A 24758-nucleotide genomic window follows, 5' to 3' on the forward strand; every position below is an offset into this window, starting at 1 on the left:
TTCATTCCCTTCGAAATTGCTCTTAACTGTGGTTTGAACTTTGACTGTTCCTTTTAGCATGTAAAGTGTCCTGTTAGGGTCACCTCTTTTGTGTTTAAATGTACACTAATTTTATATGAAATATATATATATATATATATGTGTGTGTGTAAACACAGCAACACTAATAATCATTCAAGTGGTGGCGGGAAACACACACACATATACATGATAGTCTTCTTTCAGTTTCCATCTACAAAACCCACTCATAAGGCTTTGGTTGGCCTGAGGTTACAGTAGAGGTCACTTGCCCAAGATGCTATGCAGTGGGATTGAACCCAAAATCATGTAGTTGGAAAGCAAACTTCTAACCAGACAGCTACACCCGAAAAGAAACCTTTGGATGTGATGGTAAATAGGTCATTGAAGTGGTGAAGGAAGAGGGCCAGGGACAAAACCAAACCCTCAGGGAACACCTGGGTTGATTGAGAGAAGAATAGGGGACAGGAAAAAAAGCCCTATCAACACATACCAAAAGAGAGGAGATGGTTGGAACCCATAGGCAAGTTTTGATACAAGTTTAGCATGCAGGACACATTTGAGGGTTTTACTGATGTTTAGAGCAACAACATCACTTTCACTGAGCTGGTTCCAGGTTCAGTCCCACTGCATGACACTTTAGGCAAGTGTCTTCTATTATAGCTTTGGGTTGACCAAAGCCTTGTGAATGGATTTGGTAGACGGAAACTGAAAGAAGCCCGTCGAATATATGTGTATATATAGATACATGTATGTTTGTCCTGCACCAATGCTTGACAACCAGTGTAAGTGTGTTTATGTTCCCGTTACTTAGCAGTTTGGCAAAGGAGACTAACAGAATAAGTACCAGCCTTTAAAAAAAAAAATAAAAGACCTGGGGTCAATTTGTTTGACTGAAATTCTTCAAGGCAGTACCCCAGCATGGCTGCAGTCTAATGACTGAAACCAGTACAGAATTAAAAGACCTGACAAGTGAATATAATGAGCCTTACCAGCCTTCCAGCAGGGATGTTTATGCGGTCGACTGTGAGCATTATACCAAATAAGTTGACGGCATCCATCGTAAGCCATGGAATATTCATCATCACCAATGCCATAACCATCCTGCAGCCAAGAAAAATGGAGAGAACTTTTTAAAATTTTTATTATAAAATGCGAAAGTTTAATATAAAAAAAAAAAAAAAATTATTTTCATTAAATATTTTATTTAAACTTCATAAATGTATCAGAGAACGTAGTTATTTACTTGTGTGATTAGAGGATTCTGTGAATACAAACTAGGTTGATGGCTTTTAAATTGTTAAGAAAACTTCTTCATCTTTTAATGTCTGTTTTCCATGCTAGCATGGGTTGACTGTGGACTGGCAAGCCAGGAGGCTACACTAGGATCCAATTTGATCTGGCAGAGTTTCTACAGCTGGATGCCCTTCCTAATGCCAAACACTCCGAGAGTGTGATGGGAGCTTCTTACGTGCCACAGGCATGGGAGCCAGTCAGGTGGCACTGGCATCAACTATGCTCGAACGGTGCTTTTTATGTGCCAGTTGGGTAGCACTAGCATCAACCATGCTTGAATGGTGCTTTTTATGTGCTAGTCAGATGGCACTGGCATTAACCATGCTTGTATGCCACTGGCACAAGAAAAAAAAAAGCATGGGAAAAAAAAATAAAAGAAAGAGAAACAGGCATGAAAAAGGTGTGTGGCTTAGTGGTCAGGGTATTTGGTTTGTGATCATAAGGTTGTGAGTTCGATTCCTGGCAGTGCATTGGGCCCTTGAGCAAGACACTTTACTTCATGTTACTTCAGATGGCAAAAATGAGTTGTACCTGTATTTCAAAGGGACCAGCCTTGTCACATTCTGTGTCATGCTGAGTCTCCCTGAGAACTATGTGATGGGTATGCGCATGCCTGTGGAATACTCAGCCACTTGCAATCCTCATCGTTGTAACTGACAGAGTGCAAGCAAATAGACATGGCTGTTTGGTTAAGAATCCCACTTGATAACCACATGGGTTTGGGTTCAGTCCTACTAGGCAGATTCCTTCGTTAGTATCTTCTGTTATTGCTCCAGGTTGATCAATGTCTTGTCACTGGATTTGATAGATGGAAACTGTTGGAAGCCCATCATATGTATGTGTGTGTGTGTGTGTGTATGTATATATATATATATATATATATATATATATATATATATATATATAGGCACAGGAGTGGCTGTGTGGTAAGTAGCTTGCTTACCAACTATATGGTTCCGGGTTCAGTCCCACTGTGTGACACCTTGAGCAAATATCTTCTACTACAGCCTTGGGCAGACCAAGTCCTTGTGAGTGGATTTGGTAGGCGGAAATTGAAAGAAGCCCGTTGTATATATGTGTGTGTGTGCTTCTCCCCCCCAACTTTGACATCTGATGCTGGTGTGTGTACGTCCCTGTAACTTAGCAGTTCGGCAAAAAGAGACCGATAGAATAAGTACTAGGCTTACAAAGAATAAGTCCTGGGGTCGATTTGCTCAACTAAAGGTGGTGTTCCAGCATGGCCACAGTCAAATGGCTGAAACAAGTAAAAGAATAAAAGAATACATATATGTATATATATACCCCCCCCCACTACATGTATGTATGTAAGTATATGCATATATGTCCCCATCACAGAGTGGTGTTGGTTTGTTAACATCCCTGTAACTTAGCAATTCACCAAAATAGATTGTTACAATGAGTATCAAACTGGGAAAAAAAAAGAAAAAACAGAAGTACTGGAGTCAATTCTTTTTTACTAAACTCTTCAAAGCGGTGCCCCAGCATGGCCAAAGTCTGATGACAAGAATAAACAAAAAAATAAAATAAAAAAGTTTTATTGTGGGAGGAAGGTGTCATGCTCAAACCTGAACAGTTGAGTAACACTGCCAGGAATGACGTAAGGGACCTTAGGGCTTGTAAGAGAAACATGAAGTACTACCAGACACCTCAGCTTATAAAGGGTCCAAGCAATATAAACCTGACCAAGCTTTTATACTCAGCATTAAAGTTAAACCTCTGAGATAATAATGATGATTGTATCGACAGAGCAGAGGATGTTTTAGACCAGTGGTTCTCAACAATTTTTGGCCTGTGGACCCCTTTGATTCCTATTTCACACTGCTGGGTCCCCATAGCCATTCCATGTCTAAAAAAATTTTATTGTATTTCTATGATTAAATATTATAAGGAACTCTATAAAAAAAATTGTTAAAAGATTTTGTGTTTTGTAGATGCCAGGTCCACCCGACTGGCTCCCCTGCCGGTGGAACTTCAAAAGCATCAACCGAACGTGGCCAATGCCAGTAGCCGCAGACTGGCTCCCGTGCCAATGGCATGTAAAAAGCACTATTCGAACACGATCAATGCTAGGCCCACCTGACTGGCTCCTGTGCTGGTGGCACGTAAAAAGCACCATCCGGATGTGGGTGATGTCAGTTTCCCTGACTTGGCCCCCGTGCCAGTGGCATCTAAAAAGCACCCACTACACTCTCGGAGTGGTTGGCATTAGGAAGGGTATCATTGCCAGATCAGATTGGAGCCTGGTGCAGCTGCTGGCTCTGCAGACTTCAGTCAAACCGTCCAACCCATGCCAGCATGGAAAACGAACATTAAACGATGATGATATAAATATTATAAGGAACTCTATAAAAAAAAATTGTTAAAAGATTTTGTGTTTTGTGGAATTTTAACCAATTTATTGCAGATAAACTTTAACAAAAAACCTTATATGGATCCCTAAGGGTCAAATGGATGGTGGATTATGGAAACCAATCAAAAACAGCAGAGATGTGATGTCTTTGTACTTACGTGATTTAAAAACTTGCTATTCTTTGTGGCCCAACCAATTTGCATAACGCCAGCCGTTACTATGGTTACCTCATAATACCACACACCTGAGTTCACCTGGAATGTGCAGCGCACACTTTCGAATGATGATGCATCACACCTGGCCTGAAAAATAATTATAAAAACACACAAATAAAAAATTGGAGAAAATAAAAATATAAGAAAGACCAAAATTTACAGCTAAAAGAATAGCTATGTGCTTTAATTATCAGTGCAGCGAGATTAGATTTAACAGTGTCGTTGCTAGTGCCACCTGACTGGCCCCCATGCTGGTGGCATGTAAAAAGCACCATTCAAGTGTGGTTGATGCCAGTGCTGTCTGACTGGCTCCTGTGCTGGTGGCATGTAAAAAGTACCATTCAAGCATGGTTGATGCCATTGCCGCCTGACTGGCCCCTGTGTCAGTGGCACATAAAAGCACCCAATACACTCTCGGAGTGGTTGGCGTTAGGAAGGGCATCCAGCTGTAGAAAAAACCTTGCCTGATCAGATTGGAGCCTGGTGCAGCCTTCTGACTTGCCAGACCTCAGTCAAACCGTCCAACCCATGCCAGCATGGAAAGTAGATGTTAAAGGATGATGAGGAGGAGTACAGCCATTAACCATGCCTTGTCAATTCCCATCCCAATTGCTGAGGGACCACGAACACATGCACCAGCTCTCTCCAAATGATTCCAGCCACTGACCAAGACTATCTGGTCCATTCTTTGATATCCTCCAACCAGTGTCTTCTCCGGTCCCTCCCACCTCTTTTCCCCATTCACACATCTTTGACAAAGTGGAGGTTTCTGGGCCCTGATCATTTCTGATTTAATTACCAGCACAACATATTAGGATTTTTTCTATTAACTGATGAAGGCTGGAGGGTATATCAGCCGAAATATGTTAACAATAAACAAGATGAGGACAAATATCTATCAAATGTAAATAATGTTTCTGTAAACTAAATAGTTAAGATTTAACCCTTTAGCATTTAAACTGGTCAGATCTGGCCAAAATTCTACCTGTTTCATGTTAAAACCAGCCAAATCTGGCCCCCTCACATTTAACCTACACTGTCAATCTAAAACTAACAATCACATCATTGAAATCTCAAAGCTATGAGACAATGCATAATTAATTAAAATCAATGTGGATCAATAAACATAACTTTTAAGAGAATTATGCGAGTGTGAAAGGGTTAAAGGAGTGAATGTCATGGACCAGAGGGAAAGAAGATGATGGGTAGTGAGTTGCAGACGACAGCAGTTTGAGAGGAAAGAAGTTATGAGAATAAAAGGAAGCTTAACAGAGAAATGATGTCCCTGGGAAATGAAGTGGGTGACACGTTTAAAGGGCTGGACTGGAGGTACCGAACTAGAAAGTTCTATGATAGCTTGTGACTATATAGTCACTTGTGAAAGCATGGTATATATCACTGATCCGTCCTTGCATGTAAGTGATGACTAAACACTAAGAAAGAGTAAAGTCAAAAGAATTAAGTCCTCAGTACAAAACTGGAATTATTTCAAATGACCATGACCACCACCACTCTACAGTAAATAGAAAGGCAAGATTTGTGTTCAGAACAACGAAGAGTATAGTTTAGTCTTAGGTCAACCCTGATTTAACACAGGTAGTATAGGTTCTCCAGCCATGATCACATCATGTTTTTAGGGGTATATTGAACTATATTGCTGGTTCTACATAAAAAGCACCCTTGCTGGCACCATGTAGAAAGTGCCCATGCCAGTGCCCTACAGAAAGTGCCACATGGAAAGCTCCTATGCTGATGTCACATAAAAAGTGCCCATGCAGGTGTCATGTCAAAAGAACCTGTGTTAGCACCACTTAAAGAAGAACCATGGTGGTGATGTGTAAAAGGTAGCTGTGCTGGCATTACATAAAAAGTACTAAGTACAGTCTGTGAAGTGGTTGGTGCTAGGAAGGGCATCAAGCCATAGAAAACAAGCTAAAACTGACAATTGGAGGCTGGTGCTGTCCTTTTTCTTACAAGCTCCGTTCAAACTGCCCAACCCATGCCAGCATGGAAAATGGACATTAAATGATAATGATTGCTTAAAGCCTTTTATTACCATATTTCTGATGAAAAACACTATCTTTGCTTTAATTCATTTTGAAAATAATAAATAAGTAAAATAAATGTCAATAACAGGTGAGGTAGTGGCTGTGTGGTAAGTAGTTTGCTTACCAACCACATGGTTCCGGGTTCAGTCCCACTGTGTGGCACCTTGGGCAAGTGTCTTCTACTATAGCCTCGTGAGTGGCTTCGACTATAGCCTTGTGAGTGGATCTGGTAGACGGAAACTGAAAAAAGCCCGTCGTGTATATGTATATATATGTGTGTGTTTGTGTCTGTGTTTGTCCCCCCAACATCGCTTGACATCTGATGCTGGTATGTGTACGTCCCTGTAACTTAGCAGTTTGGCAAAAGAGACCAATAGACTAAGTACTAGGTTTACAAAGAATAAATTCTGGGGTCGATTTGCTTGACTAAAGGCAGTGCTCTAGCATGGCTGCAGTCAAATGGCTGAAACAAGTAAAAAAGTACAGAGAATAATTTGGCGTTTGAAACCAGAATTTTGATGGAAGGTTTTTCAATTTAGATCACTTTGAAACCAGGGGCAGCCAGTCTCAGGTTGGTCTCAAAATGGTTAACATGTCCTTTTCTTATTCAAGATGGTAAGGTATAGGATCTTCATCATCATCATTTAATGTCCGCTTTCCATGCTGGCATGGGTTGGGTGGTTTGACCGAGCACTGGCAAGCCAGGAGGCTGCACCAGGATCCAGTCTGATCTAACATGGTTTCTACATCTGGATGCCCTTCCTAATGCCAACCACTCCGAGAGTGAAGTGGGTGCTTTTACGTGCCACTGGCATGAGGGCCAGTGAGGCAGTACTGGCATTGACGATGCTTGAATGATGCTTTTTATGTGCCACCAGCATGGGACCACTCAGGCAGTACTGGCATCGACCATGCTCAAATGCTTTTTACGTGCCACCAGCACAGGAGCCAGTCAGGCGGCACTGACATTGACCACACTCGAATGGTGCTTTTTACATACCAACCAGGCGATACTGTCATCAGCCATGACAATGACTTCACTTGACTGAACAGGTCTTCACAAGCACAGCTTATTGCCCAATGATTTAATATATCATATAATAACGAACTTACTCATCAGAAAAACCAAAAGTGCATGAACAGTCCAGGAAGTGAACAGTAAATGAGTTGTTGAAAAGATTGTCTGCCAACATAACATGGCAGTCCTGGTTTAGGATGAAAGTTGCTGTAATTTAGCCCCAGGAGACATCGTCTCCAGCTGGCTATATGATACGATGTGTGTCCTTATATTTTTGAACAAGGTAATCTAGCATCCCCACTCAGCTCAAAACAATATCTGTGTATCGTGATTTCCGGGTTATTTCCCTTCATCAGCACAGAATAATTGTTCGGCTAGAGATGGCGCTGCCAAATTCCCGTTTGAAATATATAGTTTTCAAAGTGACAACTAGTCACTGATTTATAAATTAGAAAATTACTATTTTTAAATCTTACAACGTGAGATATTCAGCAACAGTATTTTGGAGTAAAGATTATTTGCCAACATAACATAGCAGTCCTGGTTTAGGATGAATGTTACTGTAAATTGTAGCCCCAGGAGACATCGTCTCCAGCTGGCTATATGACATGATCTGTATCCTTATATTTTCAAACAAGAATCCAGCACCACCACTCAGCTCAAAACAACATCTGTGCATTGTGACTTCTGTCTCCGGGGGGTTAAATTACAGCAACATTCTTTCCTAAACCAGGACTGCCATGTTATGTTGGCAAACAATCTTTACTACAAAGTACTGTTGCTGAATATCTCATGTCGTGAGATTTAAAAATAGTAATTTTCTAGTAAATAAATAATTAAAAAAAGGTGGGGGGGGGGTGATGGACATCAGGTGTATTGTTGGTGAATTTCAGAGAGCCTGGAAGTTTTGAAGGACATAGTGTCTTGACAGCTGACAACTGATGCGGGTAGTTTATTCCATGCGTCAGCAATTCTGAGCATGAGAAAACGTTTCTGAAATTCATGGGTGCTGTGTTGTTTGATTTTGTAAGCAGGTCCACAGTGTTTGAGATACGGAACTGATAAAAGGTGCCCAAAGTGGTGGTGGTCATTGTTGGAAAACTGGTGGATAATCTTGTAGGTGTCTGCCAAGTCAGTTGTATGATTGAGAGAACATTATCCTCTATCCCCAGCAGGTCAATTACTATATGGAGACCCCTTTACTGACTTGCGACCATGAGAATAGAACACAGGGCTGTGTGTGTGTGTGTGTAACAAACTTCTTACAGTCAAGACACAAGAAGAACAATAATTATATATTCATATTTAAGTAGTTACTTCCCTTAGAATTCATTTCTTTCAGCTTTTACTTGTTTCATTCATTAGACACTGGCCATGCTGGAGCACCACATTGAAGACTGTTTAGTTGAATGATTCGAAGCCTGCACTTATATTTTTAAAGCTTGGTACTTATTCTATCGATCTTTTTTGCTGAACCGCTAAGTTACAGGAACATAAACAAACCAGCACTGGTTGTCAAGCGGTGGTAGGGGACAAGCACATACACACACATACGACGGGATTCTTACAGTTTCCGTCTACCAAATCCACTCACAAAGACTTTGGTTGGCCCAAGGCTATAGTAGAATACACTTGCCCAAAATACCACAAAGTGGAACTGAACCCAGAACCTTGTGGTTGGGAAGCAAACTTCTTACCACACGGCCATGCCTGGGGTTACATCACTAAAACAGGAGGGGGGGCAAGTGGTCCATTTAAATCAAAATTTCTCATCAACCTAATATTTGTGGTTTTGTGCCTTCATTAAAAAAATAATAAAAAAGATCAATATTGATATTTTTATTATAACTGACGATGAGCAATACACTCAGAAACATATATCTTCAGGTGTCTTGTCCCGGCTTGCGGGGGTGATTGCCTCCCCTTTGCAAATATAAGGACACAGAAAATATGTTAAAGCCGACAGGAGACGTCAATGTTTCCTAGGGCTAAATGGCGGTGGTGTAATTCCTTTACGGGACTGTCCATTGAGTTGACAGTATACGACCACTATATTATTATAACATTTCTAATTAGATTTTTAATGTCCTCTACATTAACCCTTTGGCATTGAGATTATCCTGTCAAATTTTAATGCTTATTTATTCACATTGGTTTGCATTAAACCCTGCATCATCATGTAGCTTTGAGATTTTGATAATGGAATTGTTTATTTTTCTGCCAGTGCCCCCTGACTGGCTCCTGTTCCGGTGGCATGTAAAATGCACCATCCAAATGTGGCCGATGCCAGTGCCCCAACTGGCTCCCGTGCTGGTGGAATGGAAAATGCACCATCTGAACATGGCCAATGCCAATACCCACTGACTGGCTCCTCCTGTGTCGGTGGCACATAAAAAGCACTATCTGAACGTGATCGATGCCAGGCCCACCTGACAGGCTCCTATGTTGGTCGCATACATTTTCAGAGTGGTTGGCATTAGGAAAGGCATCCAACTGTAGAAACCTTGCCAGATCAGATTAGAGCCTGGTGCAGCCTTCTGGCTTGCCAGTCTTCAGTCAAACCGTCCAACCCATGCCAGCATGGAAAGCGGACATTAAACGATGATAATGATGATGATTGTAGGGTAGGTGCGAGAGGCCAGATCTAGCCAGTTTGAGCATAAAACAGGGTCGAATGTTTAGGCCTGAAATGGCTTGTTTGAATGCTGAAGGATCAAACGTCAACACTAACTTAACTATCGATGCAGATAGCATCCCTGAATTTCTAAACGCTTCTATGTCACTCAGGCATCTAATATGGGATGCAAGGGTTTTAGAGATCCAAAGGTACAAATGTAGCTATGTGGTTAAGAAGCTTGCTTCTCAACCATAAGGTTTTAGGTTCAGTCCCACTGTACGATGCTTCAGGCATCTTCTATTATATAGCCCTGGGCTGACTAAAGCCTTGTGAGTGGTTTTGGTAAAAGGTAAAGACCTCCTTCAGTCATGAATAACCATGGGATTGTGCCTAGAAAGTTCCCCTCTGAAGCACAAGTCCAGGCAAGGTTGTTTTATGGAAGACCAGAAGTCACCCATGCATACCAGCGTTCTCTCTCCAGGCCACTGATGTTATCCAAGGGAAAGGCAAAGAGGCCGATACAGCTTGGCACCAGTGATGTCACAACTCATTTCTACAGCAGAGTGAACTGGAGCAATGTGAAATAAAGTGTCTGGCTCAAGAACACGACACAGCCCGGTCTGGGAATTGAACTCAATACCTCATGATTGTGAACCCAACGCTCTAACCACTGAGCCACTGGTAGATGGAAACTAAAAGAAGTACGTTGCACACACGCATATTTGTGTGTGTGTATGTTTGTACCCGGCAACCAGTGCTGGTTCGTTTACATTCCCGTAACTTAGTGGTTTGGCAAAAAGAGACTGATGGTATAAATACCAGGATTAGAAGAAAAAAGTACTGGGAGCAATTTGTTAGGCTGAATCCTTGAAGGAGGTGCCCTGGCATGGCCACAGTTTATTGACTGAAACAAGTAAAAGATAACCTGAAAAATGTGTGTGTGTGTGTGTTTATCTTGACATGATTGTAAAAGTGATGTTAGTTTATTTCCTGTCTTTCCTGGTGAAATATTACCTTACTTGGAAACATATGAAGGTTGGCAACAGGGAGGGCATCCAGCCATAGAAGATCTGCTTCAACAGATTTTGTCTGACCCATGCAGGCATGGGAAAGTGGACGTTAAACAGTAATTGGTGAGGATGGATCACTGCTTCAGACGTTATGAGAAGGTTACGTATACCAAGGTAGATCAAATCAGCTCTGTAGTTATCTCCCTTACTTGCCAGGACACTTGCAACAATATTATTTCTTACCTCACTCTTTCAAATCATCATCATCATCGTTTAACGTCCGTTTTCCATGCAAGCATGGGTTGGACGGTTCGACCGGGATCTGGGAAGCCAGGAGGCTGCACCAGGCTCCAGTCTGATCTGGCAGAGTTTCTACAGCTGGATGCCCTTCCTAACGCCAACGACTCCCTGAGTGTAGTAGGTGCTTTTTACGTGCCACAAGCACAGGTGCCAGGCGAGGCTGGCAATGGCCACGATTGGTTGGTGCTTTTTACGTGCCACCGGCACGGAAGCCAGTCAAGGCGGCACTGGCATCGGCCACGTTCGGCTGGTGCTTTTTACATGCCACTGGCATCGGCCACGTTCGGCTGGTGCTTTTTACATGCCACTGGCACAGGTATCATAACTACAATTTCCATTGGTTTTTGATGTTGATGTACATGACTCAATAGGTCTCCTCAAGCACAGGGTCAAAATGGAGTTTCTTTACTTGCCACCTGCACAGGAGTCAGTCCAGCGGCACTGGCAACTGCCGGGTGCCAGTCATAGTATTGGTTTAATTTTGATTCCGATTTCACTTGCCTCAATAGGTCTTCGTGTGTCCAAAGAAGGAAAGGCATGCATAAGTGGGCTGGCTACATCCCTGGCAAAGGCCACAGGATGGTCTCACTTGTCCTGCCGGGTCTTCTCACGCACAGCATATTTCGAATCCTCTTTCACATTGTGGTATGAAGTTGGATGTGTCATTACAGGGATCAGTTCTTTGTATTATGTTAAAGGTTAATTACCCACCTCCCAACCCATTCTGATCCTCTATCCCTGTCTGTCTCTCTCTCTTATATTAATGTTATACCTTTGGAGTACGCCCCCTATCAGTTCTTTTCTCTCGTTCTAGCTGGGGTAGCCATGTATCCTTCCCTTAAGCAAGACACCTGTTCCTGTCCCTCTATCATACTTAAATCTCTCGTCCCCTGACACATAGCCTCCTCCCTCAATACTGTATCCCACCACTCAGTTGAGGGATCCTGTTTTGCAAGATACTCGGTGACCTCACTAGTGCTGGTGCCATGCATAAAAGCACCCAGTCCACTCTGTAAAGTGGTTGGTATTAGGAAGGGCATCCAGCCATGGAAACCAAGCCAGAGCAGATAATTGGAAGCTGGTGCAGTCCTCTGGTTCCTGTCAAGCTGTCCAACCCATACCAGGATGGAAAAGTGGATATTAAACAATACTGACGATGATGATCATTTAATGTCTGTTTTCCATTCTGGCATGGGTCGGATGGTTTGGCAGGAGCTGGTAAGGCCAGGAGCCACACCAGGCTCCATTGTCTGTAGGGGCAACAGTTGGCAAGCCGGGGAGTTATCCAGACTCCAGTTGTCTGCTGAGGCATGGTTTCTACAGCTGGATGCCCTTCTTAACACCAACCACTCTGCAGAGTGTACCAGGGGCTTTTTATGGGGCACTGGCACAGGTGATAATAGTTTGTAAGTTTATATGAAATTCAGAATCTTCAAGAAAATATGAAATCAGATTAATAGCAAACTTCAAAGTGGATAGATCATCATCATCATCAACCATTCCATGCTTGTATAGTGGACAGAATTTGTCGAGGGATATTTTCTACAAATGGATGCTGTTTCTTTTGCCCACCATGTTTCCACGTAAGATAATATTACCTAAAGTTTACAACATTGCACCAAAGTCAGAAGCCATTATTTTTCTGTCTCAGTTGGTAGAACTTTGTTTTAGGTATGGCACGATTACTGTAAGGTTTATGTCAACTGGTGGAAGTGTCAGAATTCCCAAACGTCAAGCCTTTGTAGTAAATTCAACACTGAATCACTAGATAGCTGAGCAGACACCACAATCAGACCACAGTTGTGTCATGTGATCAGCTGATGATATCTGACCAATCAGCATAAAGTCATTGTATGCTTTGACTTTCTCTTTGAGCCTTATATGAAAATGGTTTTTGGCAGTAACCCCAGAATGTTGAGACCACCACTCAACATCTCCATTCCCATTTCTTCACCAATCATTGGCAAACAGAAGGCACCATGATTTTGTCACCATGAATTGTAGCACATTTGGTTAAACTGTCCTGAATTCCAGTCTTATGTCTCTCTCTCTCTCTCTCTCTCTCTGTAAATGTCACTATTAGCTTCTGTCAAAAGACCAACAAAGTTAAAACACTCTATGCAGTAAATAAAATCTTCTGTTAATTGTTTGTTGTTAATTACTTCCACACACAGCCCCAGAAAGACATTTTCATTCACCAATGGCAACGAGAAATCCATGCCACTTTTATTTTTTTTTTATTAGTCCTAGTATGTGTTTAAGCTGTTTGCTACTCGTCCACAATGTTTTGAGTTCAATCCCACCCAACAACACTGGGGGGGGTATCGTTGATCCCAGTTTGGGGATAATTTTATCGCACCAATCTCTGAAACCTTAAAAAAAAAAAAGAGTCCAAAAGCATTGCTATTCTGAAGTCATCTAAAAAAAAACTATAACAGGGTCAAAATTTGGCACAAGGTCAGCTAGTTCAGGAGGGGGGGAGGGGGTAAGGAGAATTCATTACACTGACCCCAGGGCTTAACTGATATTCATTTTATCAACCCTGAAAGACAAAGTCGATAACAGAGGAATATTATAGACATGAAATTCCGCTGAGCATTTTGTCTGATCTGCTAACAATTCTGCCAGCCTTAAAAAAATTAATAGAAAGGCTTCCTTTTGTACCCACCCATAAAATTTTTTAAAAGATTAAACATGGTGTAAAATTGATTTCCTACCATGTCTTATAATAATAATAATAATAATAACGATGAGAAAGTCATAAAAATTAAGAATTTCTATAAAAAAAACTCCATTTCTGTATTGTGTATACTCATGTCCCAATTTCCCATTTAGGCCCGAATTGCCTAACTTTGGGACATGAATATACACAATACTGAAATGGAGTTTTTTTAAATAGAAATTCTTAATTTTTATGACTTTCTCATCGTTATTATTATAAGACATGGTAGGAAATCAATTTTCCACCCGTGTCTAATATTAAAAAAAAAAAAAATGTATGGGGGGGGGTAACAAGAAGTTTTTCTAAATTAATTTGTAACAGTGAAAGCAATGTTTCCTACCTCAAGGCCATCTGCAGATATCTTTAAATATTCACTAACATCATTACTGTTTAACATTACATTTAATCCATCCACATTTACACTTTCGTAGGTGAACTTTCGACCCTGCAAAGAAAGAGAAAAAAAAATATTTAAGTCAAGGGAGATAACTGCAACTTCACATTTATTTTTACCAGAAAAATACCAGGAAGTTTTTTTACTATCGATGTAGGAAGACAAGAATAAAATGTTTTTGACCTATTGTCACTAGTTGTCACAGAAAACAGGTTATTTAAAATGCAGTGTCCGAGAGTTCATTACCCTCAATTTACTTCCGTAATTGTAAAAACTGTAAACTGTAAATTGTGACATTAGTTTTACCCCCCCCCCCCCACTTACGTTGAAGGTGAGCAAACAGTACTATGCACCTTGGTTACGGACATAACAGAACGGCTGCAGTAAGATTTGAACCTATGACCAACTGAACAGTCATTTTACGTCTCTTCAATAATTATGTCACCAACATAGAGAGAAAAACACAAATAGAGGGCCCTCCCCCTCCTCACATGGCTGACACACGAAGGGCTTTTTACAGTTTCCGTTTACCAAATCCATTCATAAGGCTTTGGTCGACCAAGGGTTGTAGTAGATGACACTTGCCTAAGGTACCATGCAGTGGGACTGAACCCAAAGCTGTGCGATTAGGAAGCGAATCTCTTGACCCCACCCCCCACCCCGCATCGTATATCATCATCGTTTTAACGGCCATTTTCCCATGCTTGCCTGGGTTAGACATATATATATATATATATATATATATATATATAAATAAATAAGAAAATGGAGAAACAAATTTAGTTTTTTCATCAACTTTCAGATATTTGAATGTTAGATTATTTATTCATTTAACAAAATGCGAACCTCAATAGCATACATATATATCTTATAATTCAATACATATTACCTGTTTAATACAATAAATGAGTTAATTGCATTGCAATTAAAAACATTTATGTATTAAGAATCTGGGTACTTTACCAACAGTATAATGGATAAATGCTATCCCATAGTGGGTTACACCCATTACTCCTATCTTACCTTGTGTATATATATATATATATATACACACATAAGTTTCTTTACTTATAATTTATTGCATTTTATTGTATACAAATCAAACGCAATGTCAGTTTATTGATGTTAAACTCTCCAGAGAGAGAGAGAGAGAGAGAGAATGAGAAAGGGAGAGAGTGAGAGGAGTGACAGAGTTAATGGCGACCTAAATTTGAGTTTGTGGAAGCAAATATAATTTATAACCTGCTTTACAATCTGTAACATAACCAAATTATATTCCACTGGCCTTGGACTGGTTTTTAAAAGGTAAAACATTTCCTATAAACTTGTTTCTAGTTAAGTACATTCCACTTGGTGTAAACAAACAGGATTTTACACTTTTGGCAAAATGGTTTGACTTCCACCATTATGAAAATTAATCTAATTGCCAAGTTTTTCCTTCCCCATTTTCTAGAATCTTCCAGTTTGACCAAATAATTCTTACATCAGTCACCCAAATTCCCCTCATTGTATACTTTTTATCTTCTAACAGAGTTCAAATGTGATCATCATGACCTTAAGCATCAGGTCACTTGTGAGGTTTCTCATGAGTGCTACTGGTAACATGGAATCCAGTAGAACTTGTGGCATGTGTCATCAGCAATGAAACCGGCACCCCGACTAAGCTTGCCTGGTGAGAAGGGTTGCTAGAAATCCAGCAGAACTAAAAACAAGACCTGGCAAAAATACAGATCATCATCATCATCATTTAACATCTTTTTTCCATGCTGGCATGGGTTGAAGGGTTTGACTGGAGACTGGCAATCCAGATAGCTGCACCAGGCTCCAATCTGATCTGGCAAAGTTTCTACAGCTAGATGCCCTTCCTAATGTCAACCACTCTGAGAGTGTAGTGAGTGCTTTTTGCGTGTCACTCGCACGGGAGCAAGTCAGGTGGGCCTGGCACTGACCACGTTCAGATGGTGCTTTTTACATGCCACTGGCACAGGAGCCAGTCTGGGTGGGCGGGTGGGTGGGCTGACATCTGACTCTTGTATTGGTTCAATGACTACCTTTGAAATTTTGGGTTGGTATAAGATGTGCTGGAAGACTACTGGGAGTAAAGGACCCCTTAGTTTTTGTTAAAGCATGTCTCTAAAACCCACTACAAACCTCCGATGATCAGCAGTGCCTTGGTCAGTGAATCTTCTGTGATGGTCAACAATGAACAGCAAAATGAGCTGCTATGGATCACACTACCTGAAAGTGCGTATGCATGTGACTGGGGACCACATGTGAATTTGTATTTCCACTGAAGCTCTAAACATAATTAGAGCTGACTCAACCCACCTTGGGGTTGTACCAGGACAAGGATTTTGATGTTATGTGCACAAATTTTCATCAGAAAATTGGGAACTCCTCCTCCTCATCATCATCACTTTGATGCTCCCTTTTCCATGCTTGCAGGGGTCAGAAGGAATTTATTGGTGCAGATTTTCTACTTCTGAATGCTCTTCCTGTCCCCAACCTTCACCTGTTCCTAAGTAAGGTAATATTTAACCATGGCCAGAAATGTCTCAGAAGGAAAGAAATGAAGGACACCACTTGTGTGATGGAGTGACCCTTGCTCAAGGCAAAGAAACAGTCATACATGCGCACATGCGTGCGTGCGGACATGCACAATGAGCTCCTTTCAGTTTATGCCTACCAAAGCATTGCATGTGGATTTGGTTGACAGAAATCCACTTGCAAAGCTTTGGTTGGCCCAGGGCTATAATAGAAGTCACTTGCCCAAGGTGCCACACAGTGGAACTGAACCTGCAACCATATGGTTGGGAAGCAACAGCCATGCCTACACACACACACACTCACACAAGACTGGCATCAGTTAATGAGTGTAAAAGTTTTTAGTTGAACATAAATGACCTTCCTACTTCGTTAGCTCTAAATATTTAAAATATTTAATCACAAATGAACTTTCTTATTGAATTATAAATTTGTGTGGGGAGTGGTGGTGGTGGTGCACACATTCTCCAGTTGGCGGCCACTCAAACATGTGCACTTACATCTATGCACACAGTTGCAGGAATACATTTACATGCACGCCCCCCACCCCAGCCAGATATTTATCAGAATGTGAGAAAACGAAATAACTTGCAGTTCTTACCTCTACAATGACTGGAAACCATTTTGTAAGGAGTTCAAATGAGTTGAAGAGTCGCAGGAAGTTGGAAATAGAAAAGAGAAAACATTAATTACAAACCCACAAATCTGTGTGGAAATAAAAATATATACGTCTATATATATATATATATATATATATAGGGTGGCCCAAAAGTAGGTTTACAGTTATTCAACTTTATCTTTCACATTCATATATTAACAGTTTAGATCTTAATTAAAAAAAAAATATCAAACCATTATTCTATGCTAATTTCAGTAATTTTGTCAAGCTCCCTTTTCAGTTTGTAAGATAGAAATTTAAATGTAATAAAATGTTTTGAAAGAAATTTAAAGTGCCTATGTCATAACTGTAGACCGACTTTGGGGCCACCCTGTATATATTTTTATATATCTACATTCAAGAGTATAGAGAAATATTTTGTATCTATAAATCACAATATATACAATTAAGTCACCTCTTGTAGTAAAGATTGTGTGCCAACATAACATGGCAGTCCTGCTTTAGGACGAATGTTGCTGTAATTTAACCCCAGGAGACATCATCTCCAGCTGGCTATATGACATGATCTGTGTCCTTATATTTTCAAACAAGGGAATCTAGTACACCCACTCAGATCAAAACAATATCTGCGTATTGCGATTTCCAGGTTATTTTCCTTCATCTGGCAGAGTTTCTACAGTTGGATGCCCTTCCTAACGCCAACCACTTCAAGAGTGTAGTGGGTGCTTTTATGTGCCACCGGCACGGGGCCAGTCAGGCGGTACTGGCAACGACCTCGCTCGAATCTTTTACACATGCCACCAGCACAGGTGCCAGTAAGGTGATGCTGGTAACGATCATGCTCGAATGGTGTCTTATGTGCTACCGGCACGGAGGCCAGATAGCTGCTCTGGCAACGATCACGCTCGGATGCACATTATATATATACCTGGGTGTGAGGCACCCTTAGCTTTTGTTAAAGCATGTCTCTAGGGGTATCACCAATATAAAACCTGATATGCAAGGAATGGCATTAGATCTTTTGTTTGCACTCGAGATCGTGGCACTTCTACATTCCTGAGCCTGCAACCCATTTTGTTGGCACTGGATATTTTGCTCTGGGTCATGTCAGTAGGATGGATAAGGAGTGTGAAGTGCTACACAAACTTTTTTGAACCTAAAATTTGGGGGTTGTGAAATCACCAGCGAGGCAACCATCTGATGCTCGGCTGAGTAGGAAGGCACCACGACAAGCATGGAAGCCATGGAGACGAACCTGGGTGAAGCTAACCGCTGGTGTAATGATCTCTTGTGTAATAATTATTGGTCAATGACCGTCTTTTTTTGGTCATGAGTGGACAGCCATCATACATACATATAAATTAAGCCACTTCATTTCAAATGGTCCTGTAATACAGACAAGTATCAGTCTGTAGAAATGAATTCTTCAGTTGTTTTTTTTCCTTTTCAATCTGTTCATCATGTTTAATTTCCAGACTCGACTCGTTACTATTGGAACCATTCCAAAAACATTTGTGAAACAAGTCAGTGAGTTTAAAATAGCAATTGTAGTTGAACATTCATCAATGAAATACCAGTGTGAGAAAAAAAAAGAAGAGCAAAAAAAAAAAAAGGACAGAAACCCATTAAAATAAATAAATAAAAAAAGTGAAGAAATACATACAAAGATTATCTAATAACCACTGTGCACAAAAGCCAACTTCCCGTTTTTCTGCTTGAGGACAGCGGTACCATTTCTCTAAAGAAATCAATAAATTCTTTGGATCTGATTGGAGCACTTTGTTTATAGTGATTTTGTTTTCACCTAGAATAAAAAAATAAATAAATAAAAGCAAAAGGTTGTTAATATTGCATTTAGTTATTATCTACTACAATTATTATTATTATTACTACAGGATATTTTTAATACTTTTGTTAGTATTGATTATTACTTTTGAATATTATTTAATATCAATATTTAGTATTATTTTTATTCAATAGCATTATTTAATAAATTAAAAAAGTAAAAAAAAAAAAGAAAATGCTGTCTTCCACACATACAAGATTGTCCTTTCAGGTGCCAGTACCACATGAAAAGTGCCAGTGCCGCGTAAACATCCCTGTACTAGTGGCACATAAAAAGCACCCAGTGCACTCTGCAAAGTGGTTGGCATTAGGAAGGGCATCCAGCCATAGAAAATCATGCCACAACAGACGATTGGAGTCTGGACAGCTCCATATCAAACTGTCCAACCTATGCCAACATGGAAACTGGACATTGCCTGATGATGATGATGATGAAGGTAGTGAGGTAGCAGAATCGGTATCACACTGGTAGCATTTCGTCTGTCTTTACATTCTGTGTTCAAATCCTGCTGAGGTCAACTTTGCCTTTCACCCTTTCGGGGTTGATGAAATAAGTACCGGTTGAGTACTGGGGTCATTGTATATCGACTAGCCCCCTACCCCAAATATCTGGCCTTGTGCCAAAATTTGAAACTTCTCTTGTTATTGTAGATATTGCAGTCACCTAGTCCCATTTCATCCCTGATACAGTAGATCTATGGCCAGAGACATTACTGAGATGACCATCCCTTCTTTACATTCAACATAGGGAATAAAGATACATCTACATTGTCCAATGTGTACCTTTCAATGAATTAATGTCAAACCCTTTGACCCCATATTGTAGACAGATTTGTAAAGCGTCGAGCTGGCAGAATTGTTAGCACGCCAGGAGAAATGCATTACGGTATATTGTCTGTCTTTATGTTCTGAGTTCAAATTCCGCCAAGGTCGACTTCACCTTTCATCCTTTCGGGGTCGATAAATTAAGTACCAGTTACGCACTGGGGTCGATCTAAAATCAACTAGCCCCTTCCAAAAATTTTGGGCCTCGTGCCTAGAGTAGAAAAGAATATTTGCTTCATTGTAAGGTAGTGAAGTGGCAGAAATGATAGCATGCCAGGTAAAATGCTTGGCTGTATTTTGTCTGTCTTTATGTTCTGAGTTCAAATTCCGCCTAGGTCAACTTGTGCCTAGAGTAGTAAAGATTATATACAGATTTGTTAAGGGCAAGTAAGGAATATAATGGTAACACTCACTAGTTTCTGCAAATTTCTCCATGGCTATAATGGAATGAAGTATGACAACAGGGGAATCGGAGTGCTGAAAAGTCAAAGAATACAGATTAGGCTACGAAACAGAAACACTGTTTATTCAAAAGTCACAGAATTCAACCAATCACAATCTGGCACTGATATGACAGAGTGGAACTTTCAACACAAAACAGATATTCATGAAAAGGATGTGGAAACTGAAACCTGACAAAGTTAAAGACTCGAAACAAAACCCAAGAATGAAGAAATGACATTCAAAACTAACCAATCATTTGTGTCATCTGTTTTCACCTGTGCTTACCTTGTGGTGTATTGCCAATTGAGTGGAAGAAATTAGTTGTGATTTTTGGATGTAAGAGGGACCCTAGAACTGATCCCACTAAATACTGAAATTGTTACTTAGCATCAAAGAGGGGCTTCTCATTTAGGGACAAGGCCAGCAATTTTGAGGAGAGGGGGAGCGGTTGATTACATCAAGCCAAGGATTTGACTAGAATGGTGTGGATTCTCAACCACATGGTCCCAGGTTCAGTCCCACTGCATGGCACCTTGGGGAAATGTCTTCTACTATAGCTTTGGGCCAACCAAAGCCCTGTGAGTGGATTTGGATGATGGGAACTGAAAGAAGCTTGGTTTTTTTTTATATATAATGTATGTGCATGTGTGTTTGGGTCTCCTTGTTTTGACATTGTATGATAGTTGTAAATGAGTTTCACTGTCTTATAGGCAGTGTCATTCATTCCCAGTATTCTGTGAAATCAGACCTGACCATGAGAAACAGCTCAGGGTTGGCCACAGGAAGGGCATCCAACCATAGAAAACCTGCGTCAATAAACTCTGTCCAACCCATGCAAGGAGGGAACAGCTGATATTAAACAGCAATGATGATGAAGATCCCAGGAGGGATGAGAGCAAAATTGATCTTGGCAGGGTTTGAATTCAGAGCATAAAGAGCTAGAAGAAATACCACAAGGCATTTTTGATTGTGCTACTCAAATAATTCCACCAATTCATTAGAATCAGTGAAATGATGGAATCGGTTATTGACAAAGTCCAAAGATATTTGCTAAAAAAAACCCCAAAAAAACCAAAAAAAAAAAAACCAAAGCTCATCTCTTGAAAACAATTCAACTTCTAATGTGATTCCAACAGAATATTGCAGCAGGTCTTTTGATTCTGCTTTCAAACAGATGGAATGACCACTTTAACATATATCTAATGATAAGAGAGGGAGGGGGGAGGGAGAGAGAGAGATATTGATGTCGTTTCTGTTAGATAAATATTCAAAGTGTACTTACCTTCATATTTGAAATTAAATAGTCTAAAACATCTGGGGTCAATAATGAAATACTACTTGGTCCTAAATGACAAAAAGAAAAAGAGAATGTTAAAATTTTATATATATATATATATAAAAATAGAGAGAGAGACACACACAGAGACATTGAAGGCAATGAACAAAAATAGTAAACAGACAACACAGGAAGGGTAAGATTTAACCTAATGTATTAGTTTAAAGCCTAAAAAGAGGGAGAGTCTTGACATTTTGGACACTAGTCCTTCATCAGAAGAATAGTAAAGGAAGAGTGTGAAACAATGAATACAACAATTACACCAGGGAAGAATCAGAGAAGTTATTTAAACATACATACAACATGTTATACGAGGTGGGGGCTGAAAGTTTCCTGGCTTTGGGTAAAAGAAAATACAGGAGGATCAGTTAATTATGATTTTATTTAACATTTTCCCCTCTCACATTCACACACTTATCGCAGTGGCCCTTCAGTTTACCTAAGCCCTGCAAAAGAACTCGGAAGGTTGGGCCTCCAACCAGGCCTTTCACAATGCCCTTAAAGCCAGGAACTTTTCAGCACCCCTTCATATTTAATTTTGTTTATTTTTTAACATTATTATACACTCTGATGTTCCCAAAAAGTTGTCACACCTCTGCAGCCAGGCCCCTGACACAAATCCACACCCTCTGTTCAAACCTCCTTGAATAATCCCATCATTCGTTGATCATGACAGAGGTTAATGATTTGTTATTTGTCAGTCACATAAAGCAATTCTTTCATGCTTAATGGCCAATCATCCAATTCTATGCCAAAGACTGACCTCACTTTTCATTCATTGCCTTCATATCTAAATCATTGTTTTTCTCCTGTTTTATTCATTTGCATACCAAGATGGTGAACTGGAGGAATTGGTAATGCTTTGAGGAATTGCATGTGGTTCTTTACATTCTGAGTTCAAATTCTGTTGAGGTCAATGCAACCAATTTACTCCCTTCCCTAAAAATTGCTGGCCCTGTGCCAAAATGTCAAAACCAATAATATAGGCAGATGTAGAGTGGTTGGCATCTGGAAGGGCATCCAGCTTTTGAAACCCTGCCAAAGCTGATATTGGGACCTGACACAGCTCTGTGGCTGTGTGGTAAGAAGATTGCTTCCCAATCACATGATTCCGGGTTCAGTCCCACTGTGTGGCACTTTGGGCAAGGGTCTTCTACTATAGCCTCGGGTCGACCAAAGCCTTTGTGAGTGGATTTGGTAGACAGAAACTGAAAGAAGCCTGTCGTACATACATACATATGTGTGTGTATTTTAGTGTCTATGTTTCTTTCCCACCACTGCTTGACAACCAGTGTTGGTGTGTTTACATCTATCTGTCTTAGTAGTTTGGCACGTAAAAAGCACCAACCGATCGTGGCCGTTGCCAGCCTACCCTGGCACCTGTGCCGGTGGCACGTAAAAAGCCCCATCCGTACGAGGCCGATGCCAGTGCCACCTTGACTGGCTTCTGTGTCAGTGGCACGTAAAAACCACCAACTGATCGTGGCCGTTGCCAGCCTCCCCTGGCACCTATGCCGGTGGCACGTAAAAAGCACCCACTACACTCACAGAGTGGTTGGCGTTAGGAAGGGCATCCAGCTGTAGAAACATTGCCAGATCAGACTGGAGCCTGGCGCAGCCCCCTGGCTTCCCAGACCCCGGTCGAACCGTCCAACCCATGCCAGCATGGAAAGTGGACGTTTGATGATGATGATGATGACATAATAAATGTTGTTGCTGGTTTATTTCTCGGTGATGAAATTCAATTTATCAAATGTTTTCTTTAATGGTTGTCTTCTGGTTTCTGGAATTAATTCCATTTCCAAAGATGTCAATTTATTTTGTTGATTCCCACATCGAGTTTCAAAGAGGAGGAGGAGGGAAAATTGGAAGAGTGGGTGGGGTTGTGGATAGTTTAATGGGAGGAAGTGGGGGGGTCGGTGTGAGAAGGAGAACATGGAACAGAATAAGATGGGGGGAGCGAAAGAGAAAAGTTGGAATAAATCAAAATAGAGAGGGGTAAGGAGCAAAAAAGGAAAAGAAATAGAGGTGGTTTGAGCAGGAAGAAAGAGAGAAGAAAGAAAGATGTCACGAATGGCAAAAGACAAAGAAAATAGAGAAATATATTTGCAAAACAATAACAAATGAAAAAAGAAAGGTAGAAAAACGTTTTTGGCAATACACAGAAAAAAAAAGGGGGGGACCCAATAAAAAGGAAAAAACATAGAAGTTGAAATTTATGTCAGGAGTTTGCAATTATAAACAAAAATAAAATTAAATAAACAAATAGAAATAGCCTGGAAACCAGTAGAGTTCCTGAAGAGATATCATAGAAGTGGTTGGTGAATGACATCAACATCGCTGCATCATTGGGAAGGTGCCTGGTTTAGTGGTTGGGGTGTTTGGCTCATGACTGTAAGGTCAGGAGTTCAATACCTGGCAGAGCATTGGGTGCTTGAGCAAGACACCTTATTTCATGTTGCTTTACTGAATCTCCCTGAGAACTATGTAAAAAGTATGTGTGTCTGTGGAGTACTCAGCCACTTGCACAATTTCATGAGCAGGTTGTTCTGTTGATAAGGTCAACTGGACCCTTCATCGTAACTGACGGAGTGCCAGTTTTTTTTTTTTTCTTCTGTTACTCACATCCTTGTCATTTTAACACCCACTTTTTGCAAAGGCCAGATGGAGTTTTTTTTATTAAAGCAGATTTTCTGCAGCTGGATGCACTGTTACCAACCCTCACCAGTTTCCAAGCAAGGTACTATTTCCCAAAAGTGGGCACCATTAATCAAAAAATTAACTTTGTTAACCAAAAAGTTAACTTCAATAAGCATTAATCAGTTGATTCTTTAAAAATGTAACGGAAGTTATCGATAAATTGTTAGTTTTTATTATAGAAAAAAATTAGTTTTTGCTCTAAAAATACCTTTAAAAAGTGCCAAAAATATAAAATCTGTTAACTTCAATTCAATTGAAGCTAACGGAAGTTAACTTAACTTAAAAGTAACGGAAGTTAATTAGTCTGATAATGATTTCCAAAGTCAACTTAAAAGTTAAATTGTTAACGAAAATATTAATTTCTTTAATTACCGATTAACAGATTGACGCCCAGGTTTGCTATTTCCCCATGGCTAGACGTGTTTTTCATAGAAGA

The 24758-nt window shown here is 40.4% G+C and overlaps 1 protein-coding gene across 1 annotated transcript in view; it reads right to left on the reverse strand.

Annotated features, from left to right (window-relative positions):
* The window catches only part of LOC115215710 (RING finger and SPRY domain-containing protein 1), a 213583-nt gene that overhangs the window by 21213 nt on the left and 167612 nt on the right, over positions 1-24758 (reverse strand). Inside the window, exons 5-11 of the mRNA XM_029785006.2 lie at positions 21569-21630; positions 20256-20319; positions 18836-18976; positions 17155-17165; positions 13956-14060; positions 3844-3987; positions 1011-1122 (exon numbers count right to left, since the gene is read on the reverse strand). Coding sequence (XP_029640866.1) covers positions 1011-1122; positions 3844-3987; positions 13956-14060; positions 17155-17165; positions 18836-18976; positions 20256-20319; positions 21569-21630 — 639 coding nt within the window. The remainder of the gene's footprint in view (positions 1-1010; positions 1123-3843; positions 3988-13955; positions 14061-17154; positions 17166-18835; positions 18977-20255; positions 20320-21568; positions 21631-24758) is intronic.

The sequence above is a fragment of the Octopus sinensis genome, linkage group LG1, assembly GCF_006345805.1.
Source record: "Octopus sinensis linkage group LG1, ASM634580v1, whole genome shotgun sequence".
Classification (NCBI taxonomy): domain Eukaryota; kingdom Metazoa; phylum Mollusca; class Cephalopoda; order Octopoda; family Octopodidae; genus Octopus; species Octopus sinensis.